We start from the raw sequence: 26678 nt of genomic DNA, 5'->3' as shown, positions 1-26678 counted from the left end.
CAATCTCCCGCGGCTTAAAAGCCGAACATCAGTGCGTATGGTCTGCACAGAAATTAGAAATTAAATTTTGACTACTGTATCCTTTTCATCCTTTACGGCGTATAAAAAGGTAATAGGTAGATGAGGGACAACTATGTATTATTTTTAGATTCATCTGGTAGCCAAAGCCCCAACACTGTTTTGCGCTACGAATGGACGTACTACAAATGTAGCAAGCGGTCCTTAAGGCAAACAGAAACAGGAGGATTTCGCAGAATCTAAAAAGCTGAGCGGGTTTTCCAATCAGAGAACAGTACGCGTAGCACCGGCCACCCAGCGCGGTTTTGTCTCAGGAGGGAGACTAACCATGTCGCAGTCACCTAAGATATTATTGGGTTTATTTCCCATCTTGTAGGAAACACGCCGAATGAGTCACGATCAGATCGTTACAAACTGAACGCGGCATGCCACAGCACAACAAAGTGGAGGATACAACCAAAGAGGCATGCGTATTAAGTGAAAAGTCACCGTTATTGTTGGAACCGAAAGGATTGGAGCAAGGAGCACGAGGTACAACCAGTTCATAGATGAAGCCAGCTGACAAGAAATAAAAATGAAAACCACTGCTGGCCATCAGTGACCTTCGGCGATTGAGTAAATGACCGGGCTCAAAAAAGGTAAGTTGCAAGATATGCATGCTACCAATCGTGGAGTTCTATCCTACTTTCTCTTTCCTTTACACCCAAAGTTGTAGGTTGGCAATCAAGGACATCCAACGTTCACCCACTCGAAAGTTATTTTCCACAGACCAGCCCTCTTTCCTACGGATCTCGCTATATAACCGCAGGCCTTGAGCGACTATGGCTCAGACGGTTGAAGCTGAGCGTAACTCTCTTACACCGTCTGTTGGGCCAAAAGGCCTTTATAACAGAGGCTATGCCAAGCGCAAGTTCACATACGCGATATAAATTCCGTAAGTTTAGCTACCTTTTAGTGTGTCCTCAAGCGCGTATAAACCCATACAGCTACTTCTTCCTGGTTTACTACACTGCATCTGGAACAGATTTTCCGATCGGTTTCGAAATGTCACACAGCAACATACGTTTTCACAGCCTCTAAAAACTTCCTTACGTGTGGTCCGGCAGACTCAACTACCCCCGAGCTTCTTTATGAACGAGGTTAGACCACCTCTGAGTAGTACGTAGATATAGCTAGTGGGCGAAAAAGTAGTGAAAATAGTAATTAAAAATATGAGCCACCCCCTTACCATACTTTACTATCTTTGACTTGCTTAAAGCAACCTGTACCATGTTCCTCCCAGCTAGGTCCATGCCCTGGACTACCCTTTCCGCTCTTTTCAATCAGTGGTGCTTCGTCTTGCCTAACCCTAACCAACATACAACCAGCAAAAGTCAGAATTCCTCCTACCTGAGAACGTATCATTCCCCTAGCAACCCATCCAGCATACGCACACAACATTGCGGCTCGCCAATGTTTGGCTTGATAGCCCACGCACCATGATTGCGTAGCCATGGTTGACACGCTCTGGCCGTCTCCGTTTTGTCACCATCGTTCCAGTCGTAGCTCCTCCACGTTCGTCCCCGTGACCTTCCTTTTTCAGTGGCTGTTTATCGTTTGATTGTTCGAAATGACTGATCTGTTTTACTGGTCTGGCTTTCCACCAACCGGATGAAATATATGATAGCTGGAACATTTTATCAATACACAAACCGCATTTATGACTGATTGGATGGTTTTCCACTTTGCAGATCTGGTAGCAAGCACGAAGGATGAAAACTTCTTCTGGTTGGCGGGTACGCCCTAAAGAGAGGGTCGCCTTGTTGCCTTGCACCATGGTGCGCTCTTATACCCGTCACCCATCTAGTGGCACGGGTGTATCGTCCATCGCCGGTGGTTCTGTGCATGACATTTAATTCAGGAATTAAATAGAAGAGCACCGTTGGTTTCTGTCTCATGCTTCCGGGCCAAACCCGTCCCGGTCGTGTCATTTAACCGGCAAAGCTATTAGCTACAGAAGATGAAAAAAGAGAGAAAACCTGGCATCTCGTCTGTTGAAGAAAAGAAATTGGTAGAAAAACAGCTAGAATAGCCTGAAGACTCTAAGATGCTTGTGGCTTACGTCGACGTGCGGAGGTCTTGTCATAATTGGGGTTGTACCACATAAAAACCCACTTTTTCAGCCAAACAAAACACACGCACTTACCTACTGCTCTCAGGAGTGAACATATACAATGGGAAATACAGGTATACAGAGGTCCCTAACACTCCGCTATCAGCATATAAGGCTTGTGCCCAAATGCTTTTTATTCGCCATGCGCCACTTGTCAACTTGAAGCTGATAGCGGTACTTCAGGGACTGATTATCATTTCTCTTGCACTTTCTTTTTATCCTGGTACCGCACAACTCATGTAATAGATACCAGATCATCCCGGAAGTTTGCCCCCATCAGCCATGATACATTTGATTTTCCGAACCACACCATCACCCTGTCTGTTTCTATCGGTTTGCACTATATCACTTGTACTTTAATATTGTATGTTAGCAAACCCAACCCTTGGTCGCCAGCCTGCCAAGTACAAACCAGTTCCTAACTTATCTCATGTAATAGTTTGTTGCCATCACCCTAATCGCGGAACACGTCAAGTTTTTCTTTCTATGTATATGAATGCACATTACGCCATCTGATGCTTACTGAAAATCATCATGCTTTACTAACCTCATTCCAATCCCTTAACTTGCCAAGCTTTGAACTTCGGCAATATCAGATATGGACCGCCTGGTTAGCTGTCATCCACTCCACCCGACCTATGATCTACAACCACAGAATCATCTAGTGGTCCAAAAACATGCTATCTTACATCGGCTTCGTTCTACCTTGTTTCCCGCTGCTCAAAGAATAACACGCTCCAGCCCAATGACCTTGAACTTGACGTCCGTTACGTGGTTGCCCGAAAGTTGACGTATATCAGGCCAACGATGGCACGGCACTGACAAACCCAGTTTGATAGCACATCTACAACTATTCTCTTCCTTCTGTTGACCGTACCTTCTCGCCCACTCGTTTCAATAAGTGCAATAAGAGCAAGATCCCCACGTGACCCCAGCTTCCTCCATGATATGTTCGTTCCAATCTTCTGAACCTTTCGTTTGAATTTAACCATTTCTATGTGCCTTTACTTCCCGCAAAAATTCAATAACTTTTTATACATTTTGTGTCACAACTCGTGCGTTGCCATCACCTTACCCTTCCAAGGAGCTATTATACCCGTGTACACAACAGCGACTCCTTGAGCGACGACAAGCAGAATCCACGAATAATGTGTGGAACTTACGGTGATCACCATGCAGGCTGGTAGTCCGCCCGAGCCACATCTCGATCCAACGCTGGCGAGACGGGACCACGAACAACCTTTGACCAAATTAGCCTCCAGTGAGAAGGCTGATCGTGAATTAATGACGTTGGAGACGAAACACAGAATATAACCGGTTGTCGAAATGTAACAGGAGAATATTTCAAATCTCCCCCGCGTGGTAAAAACGCTGGTATTCATCGGTAACCAGGAACAACTGACCCATTTCAAACACTGTATTCTGATTCTCTAGAAGCATTCGACCTAGTTTACCGTCTTTTTAAATTAGGCCTCATGAGATTCGGGGAAAACTCTTACGTTATTAAGGCTTGCCTTTTAAGTCGTACTTTCTGGTTGAAAGCAAGGCACACCGGCTTCTCTGCTTCACCACCCCGCATTGAATGCCTGAAAGCACCTCCCCAGTATCACTCCCCGTTCTGGATGCACTCTCAAGTACACGTCTACTTTTTGTGGACGACCTAAAACCTTGTATTTTTGGCGCCATCGCGCTTTCAACAGGTGTCAACGCCACCAAGCAATGGTCAGCTTGGCAGCATCTCCTTTGAATGATGGAAATTTTTTTGAATTTTGTTTGGAGTGAGCCCATCAGGCGCTTATAACGTCAATGGTAGGGACGAAGCGGAGGATATTATGTAACAGGATACCGAAAATGACTCTGGCTGCCCTGAGGCGGCTCAAAATATACTCTATTTAAAAAATGGCTCGGATAAAAGTCTGCATATTACCCGCTTGGACTTACAGACACTTCGAGGCCCGGATCAGTCCGCCTTTCGAAAACTCCAGCCGGTTCTTCTGCACGGAGAGGCAAAACGACGCAGCTCTAATCATGTGTCCACCGAGCCGCCGCAAGGATGGTCAGCGGCCTTAAGTCTTTTGCTTATGAAAAACGTTTGGAGATCCTGAAACCATTGCATCAGAGGAAGACTGACGCTAACTTTCACCTTTTATCCAACATTTGACCACAATGCGTCCAGGACCCATTTCAAATCACTTTTGGATGCTTTGCGCGGATCCTCGTGATGACGAACCTACTATTCAGCTCAAGAAGTGGCGCTAGGCCTCATTTTTCTTCAGCTTTTCAGAGAATGTAAGAGGTTGAATGGTCCGAGCAGACCTGGCCTGGAAACCACGGTTCTATATACCTGTCTATAGACCTGAGTGGGCATCCTTCCAAATCCAGTGGATTCATTCGATGTATTGATTGGCGACTGCAAAATAGGGAAACCTTCCTAGGGGTTAAGGCATCAGGCTAACTCATACATCATCTATCATATTTTGAGGACCTGGCGCCTAGACTTAACTGAAATCACCGGTTGTTTTACCAGATATAGTAGCCAGCTAAACTAATTTGGATGCTGTTTCAGGTCGCTCCCTACGCCGGCTCACACAATTTCGAACGCTGCATTCGGAAAAGGATAACTTCAGCTTTGTCGAGTCTTTCAGGCCGACCGAAACCCGTTAAATGCCAAGGGTGGAACCGATCAGGAAATGTGGACGAACAGCTTGATTCATTCCACCATCCCAAGAATTTGTGGTGATCCCCTGTTCTCAGCACAACAGAGGGAGCCACAGCTGCTATATATTTTTCGCCTAGCTGTACGAGGTCAAGTGGAGTCCGAGTGTACATTTCATTGACTTTGAACACGCGTACACAACAACAGAACTTCAACGGCCGTCCTGGACCTCTTGTTTGAAGTAACCAATCTCAGGCGCGGGTGGCTCAACTTGCTGAGGCGTTTTGCTTGTGCGTGAGTATGTAAGCGCTTTTCAGATAATAAGACGTAGCGGTTTGTCACAGAAGACGATCACCTTTGTAATTGACATATAATTTATTTCCCCTGAAGCCATTTTCCCCAAAATAAGCCACGCGATAGTTTTTTTAGCATGGAGAAATTTATTATACTATCGGAGGATGATGTCGAAGAGATCCTCCAACGGACAGTGGATGAATTTGCAACGGTCGGTTGGTATCTACATCATAGAAGGCAATGCTGAGAGTGCAAGAGGTCAACGGGAATTACACGAGAAGTTGACGGGGTAGGGTAGAAACACTGGACTTTATGACCATGACCAATGCTGTCGGTTGTTGGATATTTGTCCCGGTAACCAGCCCCTGAGAAGGGCATTACACCAGTTTCCGAATTATTGCCACACTACTCCCTTCCCTTCTGATAGTGCTCAAACACCGGTGGTGCAAGTGTTCACAGCAGTTGCAGCGCCTTGAGTCCACATATTTCTTAGACCCAGGTTGGATTTCCACCATATCCTCTTTGCTATATCTAGGAAACAGAAGGTTCGAACAGTTTGGGCGCTTCCAAACAGCTATGTAAACTGAGGTCCACTTCGAATAAGACACGGAAGACAGCGATTCTCCCTGTAGGCAGTAGCTTGTCATGAATATCTCATGGCAGCACTGGAGGCATTCTTTGAATGAGTATTATATGTTCCACCATAACCCCGTACACTGATCACCCCACTCCAAATCCGTCGGCTCCAGCCGACTTTAGCTATAGTTTCGGGGCATCGGTTGTCAAAGATATGTTCTTTGATCGAAGTGGCCATGTCTCGCATGCGTATATCAATGCGGCCCGCACTGCAGTCTGATGTATACGTCTTTTTTATACAGTCCTCTGAGGCCCACATGTGTATACATAACTACCACAAGTGGTGCGAATTGATAAAAGCATCTCAAAATTTTGAGACTCGTCCGTTGACTTCAACTCTCACCATCGTCAGGGATAATAAAACTCCCGAGATAAATAATGCGTTCCAAAACTTCTGAGGTCACTCTTTGAATTCAAAGACTACGTCTCGCCGCACGACTTCACAATTTGTGGGCCCGAGGCACGTACCGAAGGACTGGATGACCGGTTAGCTTTTCAAGTATTGTTTGTGCTTCCGGTTCCTCAGAAATGAGGACAATGTCTTCTGCCTGTTCCAGAATCTCTGCGAAAGAGGAGAGGCCTTAGCAGCAGGATACTTAGTGCTTTCCTCACGTCTTCGTCAGTGACGAAATTAGAGTGGATACCCCTTACGGACACCACTACTTGCGGGGAAGCTTTTTGGAGATCTTCCTATACACTCGCGCGCTCAAGTATGTGAGTATAAATAGTGCGTGAAATTCATGATAATAGCAATCATTCAGTTGTAACATCCTTTAGGTGTCTAGCTGCCATGCAACCCGAAGGAGGCACGAGGGCTGGGATACCGCCACGTTGTCCAAGTCTGGACAAAAGTCGAGATGCGGAGGTCGGGTTCCTTCCGGTCCGTAAATTCGAGCTCTAACCGCTGAGCTATCTTGCCCTCGTGATATTAGTGATCTATATTCAACTCCAACCTTTAGCTCTCAGTTTATTCTGTCTAAGATAGCTCAGCCTTCATGTATCCTTCGATGTGCAGGACAGCTATGCGCTAAAAGGTATTACAACCGAAGAATCATCATCATCACTTATCATAACCGCCAACTTGCGAATTCTTAGGCAAATTGATAAGGGAACTACCTTTGCACGTCCTTTAGCTACTTTGTCGATAAATGTTTGCTACATTACTGTAGCAGGAGTGCGGGATTCAAGTAAAGCAAGTGGACCTTTGGCATCACTGTCTTGAAGCTGCTACTTACAGCTCTTTCAGTGGGTTGCAAACGTACTAGCATAGGCCTCAATTCGCGAACGTAGGCTTTGTTCGATTAGATAGATACTCATATACCTCCGAATTTGTACGAATGCATACCTCTATAAAGGCACACTAGTCCAGAGTGTAATATTTTTTTTCTGAGTATATACTCATGTACGACCCGATTATAGACTCCGTTTGTCTGAAGGCGGTTTATGTGAAAATCTGCTCACTCTCATGTTCACTGCAAGAGGTCCAAACAGACTTAATAGCACAGGTCGGACGCCTAAGTTTGTCGGACGCACGTCTTGGTGGACACGACCGATGTTAACGGGGAGGGCCTTCTGCCACTTCTCGTCAACCGTCAGCTGTTTCTCTGGTTGAACAGTTACTTCCATAGCCCGAGATAGCTCGGCGGTTAAGGTACGAAGCTACCAACAGGGAAGTTTCCAATTCGAACGTGACCGCAGAATCTTGGCTGCTCCTTCAGGCTAGGGCAACCTGGTAGTATCTCAACCCTCGTACTTCAAGTTGCACAGCGACTGTGTTGTCAAGGGTTGCTACAGCTGAGCGATTATTATTATTATTATTATTATTATTATTATTATTATTATTATTGTTACTGGGCGGAGACGCAGCAAGCGCAGTTGAGCTAACTGGCGCTTCCAAATGTGCAGCAATGGAGCGAGATTGATCTCATTGCCAGTTCCACTTTTGGATTACCGGACACTGTGGAACACGCACATTGACTCAGGTCCTGCTCTCGTGCAGTAAATCTAGGCGAAATTTCGATATTTGCTGACGGAAAAGCCGTGATCTACAAATCAAAGAAATCATAATCGTCGTCATCGTGGACAACATGACAATTATGTTCAACACTGATACTTCGCTGCCGTACAACCATGATTTATTTGAAACTCACTGGAGCTTACTACGTAATGCACTACGAGTGGCCCTGGAGGACTTTCGTCGTTGCTGAGGCAATATGGTCACAACTACGCATGACGCCAGTTATTCTGCTCGTGCTGCTGCCGAATGTGTATACGGAAACTACCAGAATTGTGAACTGTTCTTGTCACTTCTTGGTGTGCGGTACTGTATCAGAGCATAACGTGGTCAGTCGGTTAGTCAGATGTCAACTCACACGAAACCTTTATTTTGGCTAGGAAGCTAGGAAGGCTGTTGGAAGCATAACTACTGTCGTTAGCTGCAGTATCTACGGGCAAATTATTATTCGAACCCGCCACTCAGTTCACATAACGGAACTTGGAAACAAGCTGGACGACTGCTGGCCCTTTTGCGCTGTACACGCTTTCTATTGATGTGTGCTGTACTCCTGAAACCAGGATTCAAGACCCAAGTGTGCCTGTTAGACTGACCTCCCGTTCGGATTCCTCTCGCTTCTGGTTGTCCACCTCTACTGATGCGGAAGCCTCTGCGGCTAATTCTTCTGGGGTCAGCATTGTTTTGGGCGACCGAACTGGTTGGCCCGTCGACGGTTGCCCCTGTGCGCTTCGGTCAGCAACGTCTGTGGGGGTATCCCACAAGCGCCTGTTCATCATATCTGCTTACGCCTCAACAGGCTGGCTTTGATACTCAAGGACAGTTTTTACGACGCTTCGTTACGGTGGGCTAAGAACCCAGATATTGTCGTTGTTGTCAGGGGTATAAATGTACAAGTAGGTAGAATTAGCACTGCAAAAGCCCAATTGGGTGATCGTCTTGGACTTGAATCGAACAACGGCGAACACCTGCTGCACCTGCATGCTGACCGCGGACTACGCAGTACTGACTCTCGAAGCGATTGAATCCGCTTGATTACCAGGTATCTAACGTATGCAGGCTAAACTCCAACGCATTCCGAGTGTCTGTGTGCTTTAGTTGGCGTGTGTCGATTACTGGTTGTCGCTCGTTCCGGACTCTGTAGATGCTGACCACGCTTTTGTTCGTTGCAGCCTCATAGAGCTTTTCAGTTTTCGCAAGGTGCGCACACTTGGCCTGGCCACTGAGAAGACTATCTATTTAAATCCTCTTTGGACAGTGTGATGTTGGCTCTTACTGGAGGTCCTGTTCACGTATCTCCTACCTAGTCTGTTTAAATATAGAGGTGAAGTCCTCAGCCAGCACTTGCCCACCCTATTTACCCTTATCGGTGCGAAAGAGAATATTCCAACCAACTTGTGTGAGTCGGTAATGTTGCCCGTCTTCAGAAAGGGTACTCGGAGTGAGTGTGACGACAACATAAGAATTAGCTAATCCCTGCTGTAACCAGACTGCATCGCATACGTTGTCTTATGAAGGCGCGTGAGGACGGTAACCGACAGCAGTAAGCGGGATTTCATCAGGAAATGGGCCGTTTGAACCATAGCTTAACACTCCAAGTGTTGGAGCAGGGACATGTTTATGGGCGCTCTACAATCTTGGTGTTACTTGACTTCAAGAGTGGGTTCGATTCTGTTAGTGCTTTTCAGCATGGTTGGGCAGCAGTATGTGCTCCAGAAGTCCGTGAATATTCTGCGAAATTTGAGCGGTAATTATCTCGGACACAGCCGCAACGGTGATCATCCATGTAGCTGGACGGTGCAAACAGATGCTGCGAATGAACCATTTACAACCATACGCAGGAATCACATTATTGTTGAGAGCTCGAAAGTTATACTCAGGCGCACACCGTTCATGCAGTTTTGGTCCGTGACTGCTGGTGAACTATTCAGTGCGAGCCTGATTACCCCAAATGCATCTGGTATGCGGATTGACACCATGAGTGAGACATCTGTGCCTTGTTTCCCTTGCCATCGGAGCTGTTCAGTCCCGTGCAACCGACTGGGCTAGGCAACTGAGCCATGCACTCCCTTGAGGGCTGAACTTTTGGTACAGGAGTGTTGTGTTTGGCGAGGAATGGAGCGCCGCAACAATGAGGCTAAACTTAAAATGACCGAGAGTCCAGAGGCTATGCTTTTTTCATACATAACTTTGACACTGCAAGCTACGAGGGTTAAAGCGGTTTACCACCGAGCGATGGAATGCTTTGAGGAACAGAGCAAATGCACAACAAGTGGCCAGGAAGAGGGCTCTGGGACAAAGCTCTAGCTCTTCCCAATACCTTAGGTGTCGGGTTCGTGCATCAAAGTATCGAGGTGGGATGCCTTAGTCAAACCCATTTCCTGTGTGTTTTGTCTGTGAGCTAGCTGTGTGATTTAGGAGCTTAATGGAATTTGTTCTATCACGTTGATAGTCTAGTTACTTGAGTGGGAAAACCTCAAGGAAGAAAACAAGGACATCAGATGAAGATAGGCAATATTGCAGATGAACCAATGGAGGAAAGAGCGCTGAGGCTCAGTTGGCTACAACATAGAGAAAACAAAATCTCAGTGAAATATTACAGGGTATATTTATTCGTTAAGACCTGACCGTCCTAACACTGGGCTTGGGCGACCTTGAACTATTATCTACCTACAAAACTCATCGGCGTTCCTACTATATTTTCTCTCGTGTCGAGATAGCTCAATGGTTAGGGCGCCAGCTTACGAACCGGAAGGCCCGTGGTTTGAACCCGAATTCAGCATCTCTACTGCTCCTGTCTAGGCTTGGGCAACCCGGTAGTGTCCCAGCCTTCGTGCCTCTTCCTCACTCCATAAACAAGCATCGCCAGGTCACTTGATTGCCAGCGATATGGCTGATTTGCCTTATCTGATTCCTACTAATAAATTTACGTGATCCTCTTTACATGATAGCTTCGGATGTCCATACTTTTTCGGATTGACAAACAGACAATGCTCACATGGACCTTGTACTCTGAAGTCGACGTGTGCTGTGTATCCGAAACACATCTTAAAACGCCTAGAACAAATTCAGATTTTTCACGTTTGGCTGATTTTTGTGAAGTGATGGCTTGAGGACTACCAGCGGAGGACTGTTTCAAAATTGCCTCTTCCTATGGGACAAATTGGTTCCGGTCACGCCATAGTGCAAGCACGCCTGACAATGCACCTTTCCTCAGGCCTTCACAATTTGGCTAGAAACATGTCAAACCATCACCGCCATGCGTTTGCCACGGTTCAGCAGCATCCATCCGAACTAGCTCAAATAGTCTGAAGTAAACCAGTACATTGGCAATCCGCACGTTAATGAGCTATGGCAAAATATAAACCGAGCCTGTTCGTAGTCTATGGCAGCGTCTCCGGAGTGAAGGTCTCCTCTTTGAAATGTACACCAACCATCGTGGACGCGTGAAGGTCTACGGTAGGCCCTCGTCTGAGTTCTCTACTTGGGGGCGTCAGACACTATTGTTCTCTGTCCCAGTTTAATCTGTTCTTTGACGTGTTCATAGAAGACTCGCTCCCAGCCTCCGCCACGTGTGGAGTGCTCGCAGGATGTTTGCTCACAGACATGGTTTACGCAGACAACATGACTCTCCTTGGACCTAACCCGATCAGAATGCACATACTGAACGGCCTAAATGGTTGTTTCTTACGGTCTGACCTGTGCTTCACACCTGCAAAGTGCAGAATGTTGCTGAAGCCTGGGTAGGGTCAAACTCGAAATTCACGCTTGCGGATGAGCTGACTGGAAGAGTTAACAGATTAATCCAAATGGATAGCTATGTCGGTCTGTTTGGTCCAGCTAGGGGCGATATTCTCATCTGGATCGGGAAGGCCGGGGCACATTGTGTCAACCTACATCGTCTGCGGTGCAGGCGTTACATCAGTTTACCTGCCAGAGGTGCGCTTCGCATTGTTAGTTGGGTCATAAACTTAGCCGTCGAGAGAGACTGAAGAATTTTGCCATTTTATTATTGCTGTATCTGTTTGGGGTCTGCTGGGAACACAGAATTTTTAATGCCTCTGGTCTGGGTTGGGTGTCTGGGAGCGTCGACACTCTTGGTTGTAGACCAGGTAAATGTTGATCTTAAACCGCTCAAGGTCATCCTTCGCACCTCATTGAAGCACTCTACAACCAAATGCGCCAGACTGTTGGTTCATTGGCTCCGGGAAGAGTCAAGAAAACCCTAAACCGCTGCCTCGCGGTCCAGACTTTTGAGCCGGAGACTAAGGGCAGGGTCTCCAATAGAGTCTTACGTCCTCCCACTGACTCGTGGGTAAAACTTTTGGTTCAGAGGTTCAAGGTGGGGTACCCCAATCAAACACCTTCGGCTTAGGGAACCGGGTAGTACCATTCGCCCTTGCAGTTCCCCCCACACCCTACCCATCTGCCAGTTCCCTAGCAGCCATTCCGTGTCTAAACTTTCGCACATTAAAACAAACCGAAATAATCCCGTGCTAACCTCAAAAGATCTGATCCACGTTGGAGCCTTCAATGTGCATATACAATGCTAAACTAGGCTACAGGCATCACTCGCTGAAACCTTGTTACCCTAGCTGTGGATGTATGCTGTATCTCCGAAGCACGCATACAAGACCCCACCTCGGACGACCTCAGCTATTCTGCATTCCACTCCTCCTCCTCCTCATCGTTGACAGCTTGACATCAGTGTTCAATACTGATGCTTCGCTACCGTACAACCATGGTTTATTTGAAAGCCTTATTGTGAAAAGAATAGATTTGGTTGGGGAAGGAACATTGATTAACAGCCATATCTTGCAGCGTCTCCTGCGAGGCATAGTTTGGAACATGCGGTTCCCACTCTGGAAGGTGAGTCGCGCCGACATTACCCAAGTTTTTCGCCATATCTTCCAAACTCCTCTTCCAGGTCAGAGGTTGACCGCCTCCTCACCTGCGCCACTCTGAATCGGGCACGGAAAACAGCATTCTGTTCAGCAAACGATGAGTTGGTATACGCAACGCATGGTCTAACCACTGCAGCTTCTAGTGTTGGACATTCTTCAGTGGGTGTCTGCTGATTCTGTCTAAATGACTCGTGGTACCTACGGGAGTTGCACTCAGCCCCATCATTAAACCATCGTCGCCGCGCTGTGCGGTTTTCTAGCTCAGTTAAGCTAAATTTATGTGGTGCAAATGGTCCCGTATCAGCATTCGTATCGATAGACTGCAGTTCTGAGACAGAAGGATGGATTTCATCGAGACATATCTCAACTGCTTCTGTCAGCAAGCAGGACGGATATAGTAATCCTGATGGGTGAAATGGATCCCAGCTTTATGACCAAGCCCTGAAAAGGCACGATTAGATGGTAGATTTGGAGCAGATGCTCGGTGTACGGATAATAGGGAGCGACTATTTCGGTCGTGTCATCATCATCATCATAACTGTCAGCTGTAATAACCGCGTACTTGTCGTATAATGGTTGTGGCTGCTACAATTTCGTTCACCGATGATTCGGGGGCTGGAAGGTGGGGGTGGGATAGGTAGCTGCGCATTGGTGCGTAAATGCAACACTGTCAATGAACTGTTAAATGGGGGAGTTAGGAAGGGAGCTACGCATTAAAGGCATGATGCATGAGCGCCATTGAGGGCGCGACTGGGACATGTCTGACAGTGTCTATAACCATTGATGTGGCCCGGGTCCCCATCCGTGAAGGCGGAAGTGACCAGCGCAGCTGAGTTTGCTGGTAATGGCTTTTATACTTCGCTACCAAGTCATTGTTCGACCGCTTCTGGCTCTCTTTCACCCTTCACGTGGTTGTGCGAAAAGGACCCTCCAAGGAATTCGGCCGACTGGCATACGCAGCAAGTAGCCATGCCAGCACACCCTATACAGTGTGATGAGTTCATCTATCGAAGGTGAGTTATTTCTCCCGAATACCATTCGACGTACTTCAGCATTGCTGATCCGGTGTTCCCACCAGATTGGGGCAATGCTCCGAAGGCATCGATGGTCAAATACTGGAATTCTTTTGACGTCCTCGGTGTGCAGCGGCCAGGTTTCTGATCCATATAGTAATATGGAGCGCACCGCAGCATTGTAAACTCGATCCTTGACAGAGAAGCTGATGTAATGCCTACGCCGCAGGTGACGCAGGTTCACAAAAGCTGCTCTGCCTTTCCCAATCCGGATGAAAATATCATCTTTCGGGAGACCACCGGGACCGATACAGCTGCCCAGGTAAACAAATTTGTCTATTGCCTCAATCGGTTAATCCGCAAGCATGGGGCTAGGGTTCGAGCCCACCCAGTCTTGCAGTAGCACTTTACACTTTGCAGGTGTGAAGCGCATGCCGAACCGCGAGGCAGAATTATTTAGATTATTTAATATTGTTTGCATTACCACGGGATCAGATCCCAGAAGAGCTATGTCGTCTGTGTACTCGATATCTGTGAGCGAAGGCCCAGGGAGCACTTCGACCCCAGAAGCATTAGAGGCTGGTAGTGCGTCTTCCATGATCGTATCAATGACGAAGTTGAAGAGGAAAGGTGAAAGAGGACAGCCCTGTCGGACACCACTGGATGTGGTGAACTCAGGAGAGAGCTTCCCGTAGACCTTTACACGGCCGCGGGAGTTGGCGTACAGCGCCTTAATGAGGGTCAAGAATTTATGGGGGACACCTTTGCTCCACAGACACTGCCATAGTGCTTGGCGGTCCACAGAGTCAAAGGCAGCTTTCAGATCAAGAAAAACAACCATTGTTGGTTGCTGGAAGCAGTGTCGCTGTTCCAGAATCTGTCGGAGGGTGAAGATATGATCGATGCAACCTCTTGCAGGACGGAACCCAGCTTGGTTTTCACGGATCTGCCTCTCCCTGTGTTCAGTCAACCTTCGAAGGATAAGGCCAGAGAGCACCTTCGATGCCACAGCTAACAGGCTGATGCCACGGTGGTTTTCACGTAGCGTCCGCGTATCCTTATTGAAGATGGGGATAACCATCGACATGCCCCATTCTGCAGGCACTTTCTCTTCGTCCCATATAGCACCAATAAGCTTTGTCAGGTGGGTCACCAGGGATTTTCCACCTTCTTTGAAGAGGGTTGGATACAGACCGTTCGGTCCTGGTGCCTTCTCACGTTTCAGTACGTCTATTTCGTACCTTATTTCTTCCGGCGGACGATCAAGGTTTACATCCTATTCACCCGTATGCGTTGTCTCCACAGGATGTGTTGCACGAGGCCAGCTGAACTGCTCTTCAGTGCATCTTTCCAGTCGACTTTTTTTGCGAGTGAATTAATGAACCATCCTTTTCACTTGTCATTTCGCTGCCCGTTGCTTTCCTAGGGACAGTTGATCGTATAGTTAATATTGGGCACGGCCGTTTCCCGTAGCAAAAGCCTTCTCTATCTCCCGAGCTTTCCATGTCCACCAGAGTTCTCGGTCTTTCCTTAGACTCTTCACTATTTGGCGTTTGAAGGATTTGCGTGCGCCGTCGTACTCGTTGCCTGCTGGTATGGCTTTCCTGGCATTAATCATGGATAGCGATCTCGCCGCCATCCAGTGGTCTTGTGGTCGTATACTGATCCTCGTCTATTCCTGGCCAGTACGAACTTCCAACACATCGAGTTACTTGGAGGCCATCAACCACAAGACAGTCATAGACTGAGTTGGACTATGTAGCTATCAGTTATCGATGGAAAGCCTCAATTAAAGATAGCCGTTCTTCCTAGGATACGCAACTTGATCTTGATGCCGCAAATGTGCCCGTCAGCATTATGCGTACCAATGGAGAACAGCTCTATTCGTCAATTTCGACAATTTTCAGCAGCTCAGGGGTATTGAACTGTTATGGCTAGAAAGCTACTGGGAACGAACAGTCATGCGCATGACGAAGATTGCTTGGAGGTTGAATGGAGGCAAGTTGAAGAAGTTATGCTCTCAAAAAAGTGTTCAGCTGTAGCATCCTTTCGGTGCCTAGCTGCCATGCCACCAGATCGAAGCAAGAGGGCTGGGTTACTGCCAGGTTGCCCAAGCCTAGACGGGGAAGTCGAGAGGCAGAGGTCGGTTTCGAACCACGTACCTTCCGGTCAGTAAATTCGCGTTGGAACCACTGAGCCATCTCGCCCCATTAGTTGCAGGCGACGGCCTTGTCTGCTGATTCGATCAAGCGACCAAAACGAGACAAGTACTCGTTCAGCTGTAACGCCCTCTCGATGTCTAGCTACCATGCCACCAGAAGTAAGCACGAGGGCTGGGATACTGCCAGGTTGCCCAAGCCTAGACAGAAGAAGTTGAGAGGCAGAGGTCGGGTCCGAACCATGGACTTTCCGGTCAGTAAATTCGCGCTTTATTCACTAAGGTATCTCGCCAGCGCAACGAAATGCGGAAAAAACGGAACGGCAATTCACTCAAAATCGTCGTTTTAAGCGATAGATTGAACTTCACTACATTCTCTGGATGAACCTAGTGGGCCTTAACGGAACACCGACACCACCCCTCGTTAACAACAGAAATCCAGTGTGGGATATCACTATCAACGCAACAAGGTACCGTGGTCTGAAGATCTACACTTTTCGCTCTCCTGAGAAGGTAATGAAACCCAGGTGGACGGTCAGACGACCATCTACAGAAGATTGGGAGCGAAAACCAACCATTCAAGACGTTTTTATTTGACTTTTTGATCTATCGCTTGAGATCAAACAATCCACTTAAACCTTGTTTGCACAGTTATCTATCTGAATGCTTTGCGTTCCTACTCAGGCTGAAGAAGCGTGGATTCACACCTTGAACCCCCCGTGAGAACTCGGCACTTTTATCACTTTAATTTCCTCACACTCTTGAAATTTCCAATCTTCAAAACAAGTGGATAGGTATTTCGTACATGGTTCCCTGCAATGCGCAGCTACTTACAACCCCCCACCCCCAATCATCGGTGAACGAAACTGCGGCAGCTGCAACCACTGTACGACGAGTACGCGGTTATTACAGCTGATAATGATGATCCCTTTTAGAAAAGAACGAAGTTGAACGCAGTGGGCCAGTGCTAGCTTAGCACGATTTTTTACTACTTTTTTCATCTTGTGCGCTTTCCTTACATTAGTTCTTTTTTAATTTTAGGATATAATTTCCTAGTTTTTCATGGTTCACAGATGTCTGCCAATTTCTCCCCTACTCAACAAAGTAACACTTATATCCGAAAGGTCCCTCTTGCTGACACCTCATTCTGTAGGGACTCCTGAATATAACTTTTCCACTTTTATATTTTAGCTCTCTGGATGCGAATAGCCGTTAATTGATTGCATCGAGAGAAACGGACCTTCTAATTCTCCAGTACATCCGTAACCATTGCCCGAATGTCGCAACATAAGCCGGGGAAGCTAAGCCCGACGGATCTCAAGCGAACTATGTCACCATTGAACCGCGATTCTACCCCGAGACACACTATTGGAGATGAGGAGACTATGGAAGTAGAGAATATAGCTCATAATCCGGATGCCGTTACTGATGATTCTCAAGATACGACGCGGTCCCCTAACCTCGGCCATCGCGGTCAGGTGAGTACCACTGAAGCTTTCCATTTTTCAACGTTATCACGGGGGTGGTGTATATGATCTTCCTCCAACTCACATCAGCTACCATAGCAAGCATTCATTGGGTGATTTAGGAGTATGATGACGCTGCGACCAGTAGCTGTTAACGTCTATCGTGGTTAATGTTTTTGGGTGCAGACTAACTTAAATGCTCTTAACTAAGAAAGCGGTGCCAACTCACATAGCGCTTCGGCCCATATTAGCAGGTGGCGCTTTGGTTCTCCTGCTCAACTCTTCAGAGCTGCAAGATGACATGAAGCTCACACTTTTGTAGATATAGTTGCTTTTCTCGACCTGCCACACTGATTCACCTTTACCCTGCGCGTTTGTGCCAATAGTGATCACCTCACATTCCAAAATGACGATACTATCGTTTTTACTCCTCATCGCAAGCAATCCATGGTCTGGTTGAGTGCGAAATTCAACCGTCAATCCTGGACGTGCAGACAATAGTCCCAGTAAATTCGGCGGTCATGAGCTTTCACCCCTTTCTTTTTCCGGAAGCACTATTCTCAGTCAGGATTGGTGAGACCTACCTGAATGATTTGTGGTGGTCATGCACTTTGAAAGCTTGAATCCCTGGTCCATAATCTAACCCTATCGGCGTTTTTTAGACACTAACGAGCTCGTCGAAATTGTCTGAACGATTGTCCTTGCTGCACCGTATTTTATTGCTCTATCTGTTCTGCTAAAGGGCACACTTCATTTAGTTGTCACTAGTATTGGTTGACAAGATGTAGGGGATTTCTTGATCCTCGAAATGACTGCTTCAAGTGCACTTGCACTCGGGCTTTCAATTTAAGAATACTGTTCGTAGCTTCCGATTCATATGGTAATTTGTTGAAAATTGTTTGTCTGTAGGTCTATCTGGACTTGCAACGTTGCCATTTAATTTTATAAACTTTAGACGTCCGAAAAGTGGTATTTCTGTCTTGCATCCCTCCAGGGCGCCGCGTGTGAAATCCACCGGCCCGTTAGTGATACATTTATCATCCGATTTCCATACGCTTTGATTACACTCTTTCGCTCTTTTTGAGCGAATTGATAGGATTTTTGTTCACTAGTTTGGGTGACCGTAGCTTTGACTACATATAACATGTGTCATTTTCACCCAGGCTGACGTGTGTTGGCAGGTACGACGAACGTCATCCTAGTGGGTTCAGTTTCGAGACGGTTGTTTCCGTGTGTTGTCTGCTGTAGAAGCATGCGTTGATGCCTTTTCTTACCTACTTTACTTATCGCTTTTACTCCAGGTTTAACACCAAAGACAGCTCTTGAAGATCTGTAGGTGATTCGTGAGTGAACCCAGGATGTACTCAGGCATGTAATCTGTTTATCCGAAGTAAAGTGCGAATATTGCTAGAAAGTTTGACGCCAGTGCAATCGTCGTACATGGTCCATGCCTCCGAATTCCTGTGCTCATCTGGGCTCTTTGTAAATCCGAGCACTATGTATTTCCTAACTCTAACTAGTTTTACCTTCCTCGCCCTCAGGACGAACATTTCCGAGCCTGGTTCAATGTCAATACGGGGACGCATAACCCACACCGAACCGACCCCTACTGCGAACAGACTGGAGATATGATGGAAACTTATGACGATGATGATGAGGCCAGTGCTAATGGTCTGGTTGAGGCAAGATTTGAGAACGTTTCCCGATACAGGGTAAGCTAAAATGTGATTGTTGGGCCTCCTTTGCGCTTTTGTTTTACCTTTTCCTTAACCTACGGTTCCTATTTGCAAGCATGTTTTGTTTCTGCTTCCCGGTCTATCTCCCAAAGAAGTGGTAATTGATCGGCTGGCTGTTGCTTAAAGCACCCGAGCTACACTTATTCTAATATTCCCATAGAAGTTTTTGTGTCATTTGCAGGTTGCCCAATCCATTCAATATCGTTGACTCTTCTGCTAGTTTCCTTTCACCAACTTGAATAATGACATTATGACAGTCTATGGCCATAGGCATGGGGCATTACAGTTTTGGACGTCTAGTAACTTGGAACCGGGGTTTCTTCAAGTTTTCATACATACCGATTAGAGAAGCTGCAACAAGTAGTTTGTCACTCCGAGCGAATCCTGTAGGGAATTTTTTCCGGGTGAATTGTCCCAGAGCAGTGGAAATGCATAAGGTAGTCACTCCACAATGGCAATCATCACATATTGAGCTCTCAATCACAGAGAGGAACGATTTCAGCTTACAGCTTGACATAAAGCCAATTGGCAAGCATTATCAAGCCTCTAGAAGACGTTTCGTGCCAAGTGATAAGTCATCGTTCCAGAGCGGCTGTGTACAAAACCTCTGAAGTTACGAAGTCTGTTGTGAAAGTCAACTTTGATAATCAAAGAGAGATATAGGTCGCTTTTCAATCCTGTTCTTCCGCTTCGGGTGTGTGGCGACCACAGGCTGTTCCTTTGCAGTACTAATTTCCGGAATAGCGAAAATCGCTTGGTTGCGTGGTGCCTACAGACGAATCAGCGTTAAACCCCAATAGACCACATTTCCGTGAGTTACCGGTGGCGACCGTCTGTCGCTCATTTCCGAATGTCCACATGGACACTGGTCATGCATTTGTTCACTGCCGATTCTCCTACGCTTTTCAGGTCTACTTAAAAGACGCACACATGGGTTGGCCTGCCTTCTGATACGCTTTCGGGTATTAGTCACCAATGAAGCGTTGCATACAAAGCTGGATGTGGTGCGTCGACCTCTACCTGCGGTACACCGTAGCCGGCTCCTCCCAAGCAGTGAATCCTGGTAGGATCGTGGCTTTGCTGGAAACTCGACAACAGATTCCTTCTCGTCGCAACCACAACTTAACCTAACACATCAACCGACACCAGGTAAAAGCGACTGTGCACGCAGACCTGGAATAAGGGTGAATTCGAGCGGCCGAATGAACGCAAGATGCGAAAAAATGGTGGAAATGTTCGCAGATTGTTCCACTTGCTAATTTTTTTCGCATTCTCACTAGCCTCCTGTTAATTAAACCACCAAGGACTACAGTGGCTCCCTGCTATCCAATAACTTTTGAATCGTTTCGTGGAATACTTTGAACAACAATTCACTTGGTCACCTGCTAGTTGCTATCCGGGCTGTCCACCTTTGACAGATGTGTTCTACGAATATCGAGCCCCTTCGTGTTCCAATGTCTGGATTTATATCCCTACTCACGTGTCTTCGTGCTTCAGGTCAGGACGGTCTGTCACCACTAGAGGATGTCTCAGAAATTTTTGAACATAATCCAGTCCTTATGTTCACATTGGAGCCTATGGGAATCTCTCTAGTTCCCTACAAAAGCAGTGTCCGACAAACATGTCCATTCTCTCAATTCTTGTTCAACTTGGTCGTTGATGAACTGAGACAAACAGTGGAAGTTTTTTAGAACCCCCATGTTCACCTAGGATTGACGACAACCTTGTTGATCTGGAGTCCGCAGACGAAATCGTTATCTTCTTTGAAGACAGGCGAAGCATAAGCTCTGTTAGATAAACTGACCACCATCCAACTATCTTTCGAAATGCACGTTCAAAGTGTAACGGCATGCGTCAGAACGTGCTGTCTCTGAGCGTGGTCCTTACAATTCAAGGAGAAGCACTGGATGTTGTAGGGAATTTTACATACCTAGGTAGTTGTGTTAACTCTGTGCCTGATGGAGCTAGTATCGGAATCACGTTTGCACATTTGAATCAGTTGTGCCAAAAAAGTATGTTATGTGTACCAAGCTAAAGTGAGAGCTATGTTGTAAGGTTGCGAGACATGATGAAGACATAATTTGATGCGTCCGTTGGATTCTTGACAGAGATCAGACTATGTTCTGGGATTATGACTTCGGCTGCAGCGTACGGCTTCCAAAGAGTAGTAACAACCTCGAAGTTAACTGATCGGTGCAATTTTGGTGGCGGTGGTATGTTGCTCGGATAGTGTTTGGCGTTGTAAATCATTGTGCGTGTTTGTTGAAAGAAGAGTGGCCGAGTCTGGCTACCTGATTATTTAGTCATGGAGAGAAGGGTGAATTCATTGCCATTGTGAGTAAACTTTTCAACCAGTGACTAATAACCGGATCCCCAAGTTATGCTTGTTCCATTAGCCAAACTTATGTTAACTCAATAACCTCAGCAGGTCAACCTCGTTACAGTGGACCTAGCGTTGCCAGTCAGTTATAACACTATTTCGGTCGTTTTGTCGGCCACCAACTGTCATTTCATTGCCTTTCATGTTAGCTATCCAATGGTCCATATTTCCGCCGGCGAACGGCATACGTTGTGAGTTTCAGACCAGGGCTTAAACACCTCTTGTAAGATTACAAGCGACGGTCTTGTAAGATGAATTCAGCTTGAGCTTCTCTTAGAGGGAACACAGTGAATAATAAGTAGACATCACATGATAGAGGTACGAGCTTGTTGGAGAGAGTTCGAGTGAGCGACCCTGTTAACTCATCTTTGGATATATTGTGGCTTTGGTCTCGTGTTTTTGGAAGATTTCCTTAGCACGTACCTCACCACTTCCCTCTGGTCACTTTGTGTCAATGAAACTGTATCTGAGGGAACTTCCTTAAACGTTTCGCTAATCAACAGGGATATGCTGGTTGTGCAGGAGTCATGCGATCTAGTTACCTTCCCGTCTGGGTCCAATGCCTTCACACAGCATCTTCATCGATGATTGGAGGTGGTGTTTGAAACGGTACCTCTCGTCACAGACACTCTGACCGAAGGCACTGAAGGTCACGTTCGGGTGCACCCCACTGGTATTTTTCCTTTATTGACTATTTTTACTATCCGTATGTTATAAGCATGTTGTGCAAAGCATCGTTTCTTGCAAATAATTCTACTCCCACTCTCAGCCAGTTACTGATGCATTCGTTCATCCTGTTGCCCTCTTGTCTCACTTCAGATGTCTCACCTTAAGAGTGATACTAGAGTAAGTTGTCATATCCGAACTTATTTTTGTTGTTTTTTTTACTACGATACCATTAATAGTGTGTCTCCTATTGTATTGGCCCATCCATGCATGCTAAAAGCTCACCGTTCGGTTGTTGGTTTCCGTTCGTGACGTTTTTTCTTTGTATTTCCCGGTGAGTTGTTTGGCTAGCTAAGAATAGGCATATAGCGTTCTCGACCTACCACCGGAGATTAGTTTGTGCTATCATATTGCTGCCTCGTTACCCAGACAGTCAGAATCAGACATGCGCTGAGACAATCACTGGTACACATCAAATTCTCCATGCCAACTCGCCCCTTTTCCTGCAAAGCTGTGCTACTTTCTAAAAACTAGTAGCATACAAATAAAATGAAATCACGTTGACCGTTGCTTGCGCAGCTGTCGCTCCGGGTGACTCCGAATGTCGTTACGCCTCTGCAGAATTTTGCTCGTCATTTCAAATGTGTTTATCAGTATGTATTCAGCGATGCAGTCTATGCATCCGCAACTTACTTGCGAACTGTGTTGCTTCCCGATTTTTCTTCGTCGTCGTACCTTTAGGGCCATCAGTAGGTTTGTAATCATGTTCTCCGTGATGCCATCGAGTGAACATTACCGAAACTAGATTTCTCGGTCCCTCCTGATGCCCCATTGTTATATCGTAGAAGGGATTCAAGCCAATGTTGATGAAAACAGCTACACACGCACAAGAGTGAACCGCTTTGGCTTTTTACCGCGGTTCCCTTATCATGGCTTATTTCTACCCTTCATAATTAGCAAGAAGTTTAGGGTTTTGCGTGATGTTCCGTTGGTTTTGAATTTTGTTGACTGTTAGATATCGCCAACTAAACCAAATATTCGGAAATAAGTTATCGTGGTGAGCTGATCGGATGCACATATCTCTCTCTCCCTTAGTCGGCTGGATCATCTCGCTGTCGTCTTATTGATACTTCCACGTAGGTTACACGGCGTTAAAGTTCTAAGCTAGAACTCATCTCCACACATGGGAACCTTTTATTAACCAACGGCTTCGTAACATTTCGGCGGTTCATGGAGTTTCCAGTAAAATGCGTTACTTAAAATAACCACAGGCACCTTAAATGTGTTAAGAATGTCGACCATGGATCGTACTCGATGCTACCTGTCGTATGATGAGACTGCTGTTATAACAACAAACGGTTAGAATAGGCATTTTGCTTAACTACGTCTAACCTTTATATGGACATGCTCTTATGACTGTATTCCAGTATTCCTATATTTGCTCCAGTTTTTGGGTTCCTAGAGAATATCACCATGTTGAATACAAGAGCCACTGTGGGAATGTACCCTTAAACTAGTGATTGACCGGTGTCTATTAGAGTTCCGGCTCTACTAGCTGTCAACAGAAGAATGAAACGAAGTGGGTGAAAAGTAGTGGTTACCCTACTGGGATCTTGCTTTTCTTCCTGAGTCCGGGTTCAGCTGGTCCATGCGAGTTTCATTCTGCAGCTGTTTGCACAAACAGAAACCGATCATTTGATGAAAGCTTCGACCACAAAAATTACCACACCGAATTATTCCCTGTTTACATTCCAATCTAAATGCGATGTGGTTAATCTTGTCCACACTGACCATTATTCTTTTGTCTTTCAGATATGTGGAGGTGGTACGATGATTCGTTGTCTTCCTTGGAAGATACTGATTATCTTCCATCCTCCTGAGACCAGTTCTCTAGGATTCTTCATCCAGTGCAATGCAGACAGTGATTCGCAAACTTGGAGCTGTTCAGCCAAAGCCACCTTAACGCTACTGGCACAACGACCAAACTGTAAAAACAAGGAAATGAAAATACAGCACACTTTTACACATAAGGAGAATGACTGGGGATTCCAAAGCTTCATTTCTTATGAAGAGCTCTTCAATCCGGAGCGGGGTTTTATTGGACCCAACGACGACATCCATCTACAGGTCCGTGTCAAAGCAGATGCCCCTCATGGAGCTGATTGGGACTCTAAACGTCACACAGGGTTTGTCGGTCTAAAAAATCAGGGTGCTACATGTTACCTGAATTCACTCTTACAAGCCCTGTATTGCACAAACAAACTTCGTCGCGCCGTATTCCTCATGCCCACAGAGAGTGATGACGCTCAGACCAGCGTCCCTTTGGCTTTGCAACGGGTGTTCTACGAACTCCAGTTCAGCGACCGAGCTGTCGGTACAAAGAAACTAACACGAAGTTTTGGATGGGCAACTCTGGATTCTTTCATGCAACATGATGCTCAAGAACTTTGTCGGGTACTATTGGACAACCTGGAGAACAAAATGAAAGGAACCTCTGTTGAAGATGTTATCCCAAATCTCTTCTGCGGCAAAATGCTCTCATATATTCGGTGCTTGAACGTTCGGTATGAATCGAAACGCGAGGAGAACTTCTATGACATTCAGCTCAAAGTCAATGGGAATCGGACTATTTATGATGCATTCACGGAGTACGTCGCTAAAGAGACACTGACACAGGACAACAAATACGATGCCGGTGAATATGGGCTTCAGGAAGCTGAGAAAGGTGTCACGTTTATTCGTTTTCCACCCGTCCTCTACTTGCAATTGATGCGCTTCCAATATGACTTTGTAGCGGACACAAATGTGAAAATCAACGACCGATTTGAGTTTGTCTACAACCTAGAGCTCGACAAGTTTTTGTTGCATCCAGACCCTAATTCACCCGCAAACTACTTTCTGCACGCCGTGCTCGTGCACTCTGGTGACAACCATGGTGGTCATTACGTCGTTTACATCAATCCAGCAGGTAACGGCATCTGGTATCAGTTTGATGATGATGTCGTGTCGCGTTGTTCCGCTCACGACGCTATCTACATGGTGAGTACTTCTTTACGGCCGGAGACACTTTATCCCCCCAGTAATTTAAAGCGGATAGTTTATTTGATAACTGTCAGTGTGTTCGCTTGTTAGCTGATTGTGGGTAGTCATGAGTTTTGTTAAATGTTTGGCAGTCCTCCTGCCTTGGTGCGATTTATTTAATGGGCTCACACCAAAAGGTAAGAAACTGAACCTAAATTTCGCTTCTACACGCACAGCATATCGTTGGCTTGACTGTACCCGTTTTCCAGCTCCGGCCATCCATACGCGAGTGGAGTGCGTTACGACCACTCCACGGTTGCGCGCTGGATACTTGAATTATTGTGTGAATAGTTTGACGTCGTAAACGCCCACTCAATGAATTCCTTGTTGTTGCTGATTGATGGTTCGCTGATGAGGGCTCGATTGAGCAGATGGCGTCACAGAAGCTTTAAATTCGTGACTGATCCGGTTTTTCTCCAGGACGGAAGAAGGACGGTCAAAATGATGGTGATATGGATACGGATTCAGTTTCATTTCCCGTTAGCCATAGAGAAGCCTGCTACCTACTGACTGAAGTTTGATTAATTACACTCGCTTCCGAGCTGTGAAGTTCAGTGGTAGGGCAGTGAGACGTAGAATGAACTTAGTAACTAAACTCTGATACTTCACCGGTTTCGAAATGGCTTTGATAATAAATATCTCATCTGGCCATAATCGCTCACTCTTCACCATCGCTTTTGTCAATATTCGCCGCAAACCTAGCCGCCTTACCTCTCTAGTCTGGTTTTGAGTTTAGGGAATCACCCCCTAGTCGCCAAATTAAACAAGACTCGAACGCCCGTTTGTGAGAATGTATCCGACATCTCAAGCTCTCAGACGCATTCACCGTTCTGTAATTTTTGTTCATTTCTTTTTCTATTTCATCCACGTTATAACCTGACGATTAAGACATCAAAGATTCTTCAACTGGTCCTATTCATTATAATAAGCTGGTGACAGGTCCCATATGCAAGCCCATTTTCCTTTTCGTATCCATCCAGAATTTCGGCGGAACCGAAGACCCCGAGATGCGTCCGTGCACCAACGCATACATGTTGGTGTACATTGCCGAATCAGCACGTGATGATGTCCTTTGCTCCGTTTCCATGAACGACATTCCAGAAAGTCTTCGAGAACGCTTCCTAGAGGAACAAAACTTGGAAGAGGCGAAGCGGCTGGATAAAGAACGCGGTCATTTATATATGGTCATTTATCTCTTGTTGGAAGAAGATTTCTACGGTTGGCAGGTAAGGAGTTGGTCTTCTACTTTTCCATCGATTTGTTACCTCGTTCTTGCTACCTTTGCCTTGCAACACGTAGTGAAATGTCTGTTGCATATATCACAGTGTGACCGACTGCTAGCCCAGTGGCGATCGATCTTGGCGCCTTATGTTTCTGCTGACACAGGTTGGTGGGACTCAGCGCAACTGAGGCCATACAACCACACAGTCACATGCGTAATGCAACCTCAGTCAGCTTCCCTCGGGTGGCGTGGCCGCTAGTTTCCGTAAGAGGGGTCCAGGTGAAA

General features: G+C 46.3%; 2 protein-coding genes across 2 annotated transcripts in view; one reads left to right on the top strand and one right to left on the bottom strand.

Annotated features, from left to right (window-relative positions):
- Window positions 1-5082: 5082 nt before the first annotated feature.
- Window positions 5083-26678, top strand: part of T265_10356 (hypothetical protein) — a gene marked incomplete at both ends in the record, with an annotated part of 32605 nt that continues 11009 nt past the window's right edge. Inside the window, 6 exons of the mRNA XM_009176702.1 lie at window positions 5083-5120; window positions 17034-17320; window positions 18850-19020; window positions 22244-22270; window positions 23903-25129; window positions 26152-26397. Of these exons, the coding sequence (XP_009174966.1) occupies window positions 17120-17320; window positions 18850-19020; window positions 22244-22270; window positions 23903-25129; window positions 26152-26397 (1872 nt within the window). The remainder of the gene's footprint in view (window positions 5121-17033; window positions 17321-18849; window positions 19021-22243; window positions 22271-23902; window positions 25130-26151; window positions 26398-26678) is intronic.
- Window positions 23899-26678, bottom strand: part of T265_10357 (hypothetical protein) — a gene marked incomplete at both ends in the record, with an annotated part of 11462 nt that continues 8682 nt past the window's right edge. Inside the window, one exon of the mRNA XM_009176703.1 lies at window positions 23899-24075. Coding sequence (XP_009174967.1) covers window positions 23899-24075 — 177 coding nt within the window. The remainder of the gene's footprint in view (window positions 24076-26678) is intronic.

This window comes from Opisthorchis viverrini (genome assembly GCF_000715545.1).
Source record: "Opisthorchis viverrini unplaced genomic scaffold opera_v5_358, whole genome shotgun sequence".
NCBI classification, from domain to species: Eukaryota; Metazoa; Platyhelminthes; class Trematoda; order Opisthorchiida; family Opisthorchiidae; genus Opisthorchis; species Opisthorchis viverrini.
The sequence above is the reverse complement of the archived record's forward strand: the minus strand, read 5'-3'. Positions and strand labels throughout refer to the sequence as shown.